This window comes from Liolophura sinensis, chromosome 10 (genome assembly GCF_032854445.1).
Source record: "Liolophura sinensis isolate JHLJ2023 chromosome 10, CUHK_Ljap_v2, whole genome shotgun sequence".
Lineage (NCBI taxonomy): Eukaryota > Metazoa > Mollusca > Polyplacophora > Chitonida > Chitonidae > Liolophura > Liolophura sinensis.
In genome coordinates, this window is record NC_088304.1 from 9739223 (window position 1) to 9748714 (window position 9492).

At 44.6% G+C, this 9492-nt stretch overlaps 1 protein-coding gene across 1 annotated transcript; it reads right to left on the minus strand.

Annotated features, from left to right (window-relative positions):
- Nucleotides 1–6824: 6824 nt before the first annotated feature.
- LOC135476861 (uncharacterized) lies at nt 6825–8375 on the minus strand. Its single transcript, XM_064757005.1, has one exon. It carries the CDS (start codon nt 8373–8375, stop codon nt 6825–6827), a length of 1551 nt encoding a protein of 516 aa, XP_064613075.1.
- Between the last annotated feature and the right edge of the window lie 1117 nt (nt 8376–9492).

Sequence of the window (9492 nt, forward strand, 5' to 3'; positions counted from 1 at the left end):
TTTAATGATGTATATTCTCACCAGTATCATCATCCCTGTGTTTGAACTTTGTTTTTGGTCATTTCCTTTCCCAACATTTTAGAATGCTGCATTTACAGGACTTTACTGATAAACTGAATTGAAGACATTAAACTCATTGAAAATAATTCTGACTTGAGTTGTTATGTATTGTAATTACCAAATTCTGACTTCAGTTATGTATTGTAATTACCAAATTCTGACTTCAGTTATGTATTGTAATTACCAAATTCTGACTTCAGTTATGTATTGTAATTACCAAATTCTGACTTCAGTTATGTATTGTAATTACCAAATTCTGACTTCAGTTATGTATTGTAATTACCAAATTCTGACTTCAGTTATGTATTGTAATTACCAAATTCTGACTTCAGTTATGTATTTAGCTGATTAAGCAATAATGTTTCTTGTACAGGTGAGCTCTTCAGTAGTCTTGCTTTTAAGTCTAACTTCAGTCATATGACGACAATGAGTCATTAGGTGCATACATATACTGTCTTGTGGGTGAGTCATAAGAAGTGAGTCCATCTTACCAAAGTGCTGCTGGCACTAAATATCATGCTGAAGTATCATCAGACACCAGACATGATACCCCTCCCAGTCACATGACACTGACACCAGGCCAACAAGCCCTGTTTTCTTGCTATAACCTCTTAGGGCCCGAGAGCAAAGTGAGGCAGCAACAAGTACCATTTTAAAGCCCTTGATAATACCAAGCCCAGGGTTTGATCTCCCGATGTCAATTATACTTGTTAAAAAATTTTTCAGCTGAGGTAATTGGAAGAGTGCATGTAAGTGTAAAATCAAATATGAGCATGTAAATGAAAGAAAAAAAATAGGAAAATATAACACTGAAAAACACAGGATACCTTCGCTTACACATTGCAGGTAGTACAAACTGTAACAATACATGGAACCTAATAAATACATTCGTACACTAACGATAAATGACATGCATGGTTAGAGCATTACAAGTTCTTAACAGGCTTTAAGCAAGTTGATCTGGTGCAGGAGAATCAGTTTTGATGACTGAAACCTAGATAGCCGAAATTTGAGAATACTGAAAATAGACTTCAGTTTTGGGAGTAACACTGATTTTCTTCTACACTAAACTGATCTGCGGTTCGCATTTTATATGATACATGAGGTTGTTCAACCTCAGGTACAGACATGCAGTTTTTGGCGCATTGTTCTGTTTCCTCATGGCATTGTTTGGAAATGATACTGCTGAAGTGGCGTTTAAGCCATAACACAATAACACAGCAGCCTCTGGCTAATGCGGTCACTGTGAGTTGAAGTCCAGCTCATGCTGCCTTCCTCTCAGATCACACATGGGAAAGCCTGCCAGCAACCAGCTTCTTCTCTGGTTGTATGTGGGAAGGTCTGCCAACAACCAGCAGATGGTCGTGGGTTTCCCTCGGGCTCTATCACCGCGGTTTCCTCCCAGCATAATGTTGGCCACCATTATATAAGTGTAATATTCTTGAGTACGGTGTGAAACACTAATCAAATAAATAAATTCAGCCTTCACCATTCATTTAAGGTATTCTTGGATGTTCTGTCTTGAGTTTACTTGACAAGATATTTCTTTTTCATAAACAACTTCTTGCAGTTTGTCACCATGGCACTGCAATATAGGTACTACTTAACATTGTTATTAAGTTATTAAACCCCACAAAAACGTGTTTTCCGATAGAAACGTCTTGTTCAGTGTACATCTACTAAGATTCGTCACCAACTTCTCAAGGCCATGCCACAGTTGGTCGAGCGTCCGATTCGAGAGCGGTAGATCCAGGGTCGATCCTTGGTCGAGTCACAGCTAAGACTTTAAAAAAGGAAGTTGTAACGTCCTCGCTTGGCGTTCAGCATGAAAGGGATAGTGCAATGACTGGTTGACCCGTATCAGTATAATGGCTGGGGCGGGCCGCTTACTTGCCTTCTGTAAGGCGCCTCAGTGAAGCAGCACTAGATAAAAGAGCGGTGGAAATCGGTCCTGCAACAAGGAGGCACATTATATGCACACTAAGGATTCCTTCGTTGTCACATGACTGAAAAATTGTTAAGTACGACGTTAAACCCCAAGCACTCACTCACTCTCAACGCCATTCAAAGAAGTTATCAGGCGTTTAATGTGGTGGAATTAAGTACCCAGGAAACTCTTTTTGATCCTACTGAAGAACCTGGAGCTACGTCCAATAACATGTTGCCATGGCTACCGGTATGGTTAATTATGGAAGAGAATTATTAGGCCTACATGATGGATATGAACTATTTTTATTCAACAACAATGTTTCAACCTGGTTGATTGCAGCCTTGTATTGTATAGATGCCAGGGTCTGGAAATAGATTTGTGCTGGTTGCATCCAGGACTGGTGGATCTACATGTCTACATGTACAAAACTGACAATTAAATTTGCAAGTCAAAGCAAGTCTAACAACGCCCGGAAGAGACACGTGAATGCAAAACGCTTCTCACATAAGGCAACATTTGCCGTTAACATGCATTTGAATAAAGATAACACAGTTTAAAGGATACAGAATTTTTATTCAAAAATTGGTGGGGGGGGTGTTATACCTGTTAATTACCCCTTCATATTATGCATATTTTCTGTCGACTGTCGGATTTTTTTTTTTCAGAAATTACATCATCGTTGATCTTGCTCAGAACTCGATGAACCCCCCCAAAGAGCCCTGAGCCCGGTGAACCGTGTCGGTACAGTGTGGGCAAGGTGACATGTACACGGATACTGCATGTAGCTACATCTTCGGCTTAGCAAGCTTAGCATTCCATCTCCGCCCATACACACGCCCCCATTAGGTCTGTTCTCCGCCACAATTCGACCAGACTGGTCCAGACCGTCCCTCACAGAGTTTTTTTCAAACAGGACTCATCGTTGATATCACTTCTCCAAGCTACTTAATTTCCAGACTGACAGCTGGGGCCTCATGAAAACTGTACTTTGGAGGAATCTCCCCCCCCCCCACCACCACCACCAAACAAGTGAAAATTGAAAAGTTTGTTTTAAACTGTTATATGTTAATGCACATGATAATCTGCACAAAGTGTTATACGTATCCTTTAAGTCAGGAATTTTGCAATTTACAGTTATTGGCATATGCATCAAAGATGGCACTCACTTCCAACCACCACATCCTCAAAATTGTTGTGTCTTGCATGTATGCAAAACCTGAGCTCAATTCATACAGTACTTTTTTAGATAACGCTCTAAAAAATTTTCAGTACCGGTATCAGTGCGTCTAATTAACTTAGAGACTAAGTTATGAATTTTGTAATTTATGTTTATTACATGCACATGTAGCATTAACAAAGGAAAATCCCTCTCATTCGTGTGCTTTATATGTATGCAAAACATGAGCTCAGCATATGCAGGGGCAAATTTCATGAAGCTCACTTAGCTAAGTAAACCTAACATCCATGATGACGTATGCTGTAGAGATATGGGGCTGGTTGTTCAAAAGTGTGTTAAGAAAGTTAGGCGAGGCTTAAATCTTAATACCAGTCTTGGCCTAATACAAAATTAATGACACTTTGGAGTGAGTGAGTGCTTGCGGTTTAAGGTCGTGCTCAACAATTTTTCAGTCATATGACGACGAAGGAATCCGTAGAGTGCATGTAATGTGCTTCCTTGTTGCAGGACGGATTTCCACCGCTCTTTTATCTAGTGCTGCTTCACTGAGACGACTTACCGAAGGCAAGTCAACCAGTCGTTGCACTATCCCCTTCACGCTGAAAGCCAAGCGAGGAATTTACAACTTCTTCTTTTAAGGTCGACCCGGGATTGACCCTGGATCTACCGCTCCCGAAATGACACTTCGATCTGGGCTAAAGTTAATACGGGGCTAAACTGCTATTACACTTATGAACAACTGGTCCATGAAGTGTAGGCCTACTTAAAACCTAAGGGCTACTTAACACTAAGTGTGCTTCATGAAACTCACCCCAGGAGGCATACTTTTTGTTTTATTTATTCGATTTGTGTTTTAAACTGTACTGAAGACTATTTCCCCCATATGACAGCGGCCATCATTATGGTGAGAGGATACTGAGCAGAGTTCAGGGAAACGTAAGACTACCCGAAAAATTGCTGCCATACTAAACATTTACCATACTAAACTATGCTAAACATACTGCCACCCTAAACATTTATCTTAGCACTGCTTTAACTGTTATTGGATACTGTTTGTTAATATTAATAACTGATTTTTGACATGGAAGCTACTAGTTATAAAAAATGCCCTTTATGCTAGTAGAAAGGACTCCATTACCAGTCAACTATCCAGGTGCACTAGCTGACACGCAGCTCCTTAGTGCATGTTTCATTTGAAATTTTTGTTTTAAAGGCAGAATGAATTTTTTTTTTCAATTCTTCAGAGGGTACCAAAATAAACATAAAACTGAAAAATCATTGGATCTGTTGTAGGCCTAAATGTGAACTGCCCAGACACTTTTTTCCCCGACGAGGGCATGTTTACATGGTCCGAAAGCCTTGCAACACAGAAAAAAACACAAAAGCATCCGACAAGATGATAAAATGGATTTTCAATTTTATTTTCATTCCAACGTTTACATTTATTAGTGTTGGCTTGCCCATAAAAAACGAAACAAAGATGTTTCGTAGAGACAGTCAGCCGTCCGCATTAACATGACAAATGATTGTCATGAATCGATTTGTATGCACATTTTTGTCGCAGTGTAACTGTAATTTCGGACGATCACGTGGCTAACAGCCTGCAAGAGGCTATTTAGCTTTGACGGCAAAGAATTTCCTGGGGTACTAAATGAGCTGCAATTAACCACAATCTAAAGCTTATTGTATTATATTTATTTGATTGGTGATTTACGCCGTACTTCACTTATACGATGGCGGTCAGCATTATGGTGGGTAGAAACCAGGCAGAGCCCGGGGGAAACCCACAACCATCTGCAGGTTGCTGACAAACCTTCCCACATACGGTCGGAAAGGAAGCTAGCATGAGCTGGACTTGAACTCACAGCGACCACATTAGGTGAGAGGCTCCTGGGTCATTATGCTGTGCTAGCGCGCTAACCAACTGAACCACAGAGGCCCCTATTGTATTATCAGCCAATCAGTTAACACAAAACTTCATTCGTTCAACATCAGACAGTGGTAGTGAGCCAGCACTTGAATTCTCTCAGCCACAACCTCCCCCACCCAATTTTTCTTTAACTTTATTAAATATTCATGATATAAATTGATTGATAGATTGACTGGACTAAAAGGCCACGTTCAAAAATATTTCACTTATAAATGTGAAAGTTAAAGTTATATGCTGAAAAGCTGGTAAAAAAAATTTAACAATTTATCTATTTCTTCATTATTTTTCCTTTCTTGTGAGTGGGCACACCAATAGGTGGGTAGGCAGGCTGGTGGATCGGCGAATCTCCTGGGTGGGCAGACCGGTGACTAGGCAGGCTTATTGGTGTTTTACGCCGGCCCCAAGAATATTTCACTGACTGGACAGGATCATGAGTAGACAGACTGTTGGGTGGACAGGCTCATGAGTGGACAGCCTGTTGGATCGGCAAAGCTCATGGGTGGGCAGACTGGTGGGTGGGCTGGCTCATGAGTGGGCAGACTGGTGGGTGGGTAGTCTTGTGGGTGGGCAGGCTTATTGGTTTTATCTATTTTTTTTTTTTTGATTGCTGTTTTACGCCATACTCAAGAATATTTAACTTATACGACGAGTCAGCACTATGGTGGGAGGAAGCCAGACAGAGCTCAAGGGAAACCCACGACCACACACAGGTTGCTGAGAGACCTTCCCACCCATGGCCACTGGATTTGGACTCCCAGAGATCGCATTGATGGTCCTGGGTCATTGCGCCGTGCTGGCATGTTACTCACCGAGGCTTCTTGGTGGGCAGACTGTTGGGTGAGCAGGCTTATTGGTAGGCAGACTGTTGGGTGAGCAGGCTTATTGGTGGGTTAGCAGGCATATTGGTGGATGAGCAGGCCTACTGGTCGTCAGACTGGTGGGTGGACAGGCTTCTTGGTGGGCAGACTGTTGGGTAAGCAGGCTTATTGGTGGGTGAGCAGGCTTATTGGTAGGCAGACTGTTGGGTGAGCAGGCTTATTGGTGGGTTAGCAGGCTTATTGGTGCGTGAGCAGGCTTATTGGTCGTCAGACTGGTGGGTGAGCAGGCTTATTGGTGGGTGAGCAGGCTTATTGGTCGTCAGACGGTTGGGTGAGCAGGCTTATTGGTGGGTGAGCAGGCTTATTGGTGGGCAGACTGGTGAGGTTGGCGGGCTCATGGGTGGGCAGATGGATAGGTAGGCTTGTGAGAGGGAAGGCTCATGGTTGAGCAGGTCGATGAGTGGGCAGGCCGGTGCATAGGCAAGCTACGGGTGGATAGGCTCATGGAAAGGCAGGCTAGGGAAAAACAAAAGGTTGAAGAACATAATGGGTGGGAGGGAGGCAGGTGGGTAGGGCAATGGGTGGGCAGGCTGATGGGAGGGAGGTGAGCAGGGTAATGGGTGGGCAGGCTGATGGGAGGAAGCAAGTGGGCAGGGTAATATGTGGGCAGGCTGATGGGAGGGAGGCAGGTGAGCGGGGTAATGGGTGGGCAGACTGATGGGAGGGAGGCAGGTGAACAGGGTAATGGGTGGGCAGGCTGATGGGAGGCATGCAGTTGAGCAGGGTAATAGGTGGGCAGAGTAATGGGTTAAATTTAACCCTCCATTAAACAACCGAGCGCAGGCTATTAGACAGGGTAATAGGTGGACAGACAGATGGGCAGAGTAATGGGTTAAATTTAACCCTCCGTTAAACAACCGAGCGCAGGCTGTTAGACAGGGTAATAGGTGGGCAGACTGGTGGGAGACAGGCAGGTGGACAGGGTGATGGGTGGCCAGATGAGCAGGCGAACGATGTAATGGGTGAACAAGCTGGTGGGAGACAGGCAGGTGGGTAGGGTAATGGATGGGTAGGCTGATACACAGGGTAATGGGTGGGCAGACTGGTGGGAGAGATGGGCAGATGAGCAGAATGGTGGCAGGGAGGCAGGGAGGCAGGCAGTTTAATGGGTGGACAAGCTGGTGGGATACAGGCAGATAGGGTAATGGGTGGGCAGGCTGGTGGGTGAACAGGGTGATGAGTGGATAGATGAGCAGAATGGTGGCAGGGAGGCAGGCAGTCTAATAGGCGGACAAGCTGGTGGGACACAGGCAGATTGGTAGGGTAATGGGCGGGTGGGCTGGTGGGAGACCGGCAGGTAAACAGGGTGATGGGTGGGCAGATGAGCAGGCTGGGCAAGGCAGACACGTGGGCAGTGTAATTGATGAGCAGGGTGGTGGTGGGAAGCAGGCGGGTGGGTAGGGTAATGGGCAGGCAGATAGGCAGGTTGGTGGGCAGGGTAATAGGTGGACAGATAAGCAGGTTGGTGGGCAGGGTAATAGGTGGACAGATAGGCAGGTTGGTGGGCAAAGTAATGGGTGGGCAGAGTAATGGGTGGGCAGGGTAATAGGTGGACAGATAAGCAGGGTAATGGGTGGGCAGGGTCATGGGTGGGCAGGGTAATAGTTGGATATATAAGCAGGCTGGTGGGCAGGGTAATGTGTGGACAAAGTAATGGGTGGGCAAGGTAATTGGTAGGCAGGGTAACGGGTGGACGGCAATGGGTGGACAGGGTAATGGGTGGACAGGGTAATGGGCAGGCAGAGTAATGGGTGGAGAGATAAGCAGACTAGTGGGCGGGGTAATTGGTGGGAAGGGTAATGGGTGGGCAGGGTAATAGGTGGACAGGGTAATGGGCAGGCAGAGTAATGGGTGCAGAGATAAGCAGACTAGTGAGCAGGGTAATTGGTGGGAAGGGTAATGGGTGGGCAGGGTAATAGGCGGACAGATAAGCGGGTTGGTGGCAGGGTAATGGGTGGGCAGGTAATAAATGGACAGATAAGCAAGCTGGTGGGCTAGTAATGGGTTGGCAGGGTGATGGGTGGACAGGTAAGCAGGTTGGTGAGCAGGGTAAAGGGTAGGCAGAGTAATGGGTGGGCAGGGTAATGGGTGGACAGAGTGATGGGTGGACAGAGTACTGGGTGGGCATGGTAATTGGTGGGCAGCGTAATGGGTGGAGAGATAATCAGGCTGGTGGGCAGGGTGATGGGTGGGCAGGGTGATGGGTGGACAGATAAGCCGGCTAGTGGGCAGGGTAATGGGTGGGCAGGGTAATCGGTGAGCAGGGTAATGGGTGGACGAGGTAATGGGTGGGCAAGGTAATGGGTGGACAGGGTAATGGGTGGGCAAGGTAATTGGTGGGCAGAGTAATGGGTGGGCAGATAAATTGAACAGATGTGTAATATTGTGCTCTCTGCTCATGGGATATTAACCATGACAGGGGTTTGTTGACTGTCGCAGTAGGACCTCCATGGCCGAGGTGGTTAGTGTGCCAAGGTGGGGCACAGGAGCCTCTCACCAATGTGTTGGCTGTGAGTTCAAGTCCACCCCGTGCTGGCTTCATCTCTGGACATATGTGGGAAGGTCTGGCAGCAACTTATGGCAGGTTACTGGGAGACCTTCCCACATACACCTGTATGGATGGCCGTGGTTTCCTCCAGGCATGGCTGCCGTTGTATAAATGAAATATTCCTGAGTATGGAATAAAACACAAATCAAATAAAGATATCAATTGATGGCACAGTAGAAAACTATAACCGAAATACTTTTAAGATTCTGCCCAAATACAATTCTTATGCCTCATTTAGAACAAGTATTTAAACAAGTTTCTTTGGGTGTTTTGTTTAAAAAAACAAGACAAAAATTTCCATGCCCCATGGTAGAGAAATTATCAGCATTCACTCGCTCCATTTAGAAATCCTTTGTCAACACACTGGAGATATTTGGATCACGTTTGATCAAGTGGTTGAATAGATGAGACAGGTTGTCGGATATGACCATAAGGTTGCTGGGGATGTTGTCACAGCTGTGGCTGAGGTCATTTCCTTGGTGATGGAACATGATGACATAACCTCAGCTTACGGCTGTTTCGATGTTGAAGCTACACTGACTAGATATTCTCAAAACATCACCTAGAGTTGTCCCCCCTTATCTTGAAAAATAGTAAATCAACTTGAAATACATATTTGACAAATTCTTGCATCAGAGATAGAATAATTTTGCATTAACGTGAAAGGTAGATAACTAAGGAACTTCACACAAAGATAGACAGGAAAACCACATTCCTGGAAAAACAACTTTTTCTTAATCAGCCTCTGGAAGAAGTTCTGTATGTCCTGTACTGTAAATGACCAAACCATTTCCCCAAAAATGGCAGTTTTACAGGCAAATAAATGTCATAAAATATTACAAGTAAGACAACAATTATTTCTGTTACATGATTTTTTTTAAAACTGAAGTAAAACTGAAAAAGATTTACAACACTGACAATTAATGTAGCTGTCTGAATTTAGGTTTTATTTTTCAGTCCTTAAAAGCC

Coding starts and splice junctions, on each gene's coding strand:
- LOC135476861 (XM_064757005.1), bottom strand. CDS start 8,375: ATGAGCAGAGAGCACAATATTACACATCTGTTCAATTTATCTGCCCAC.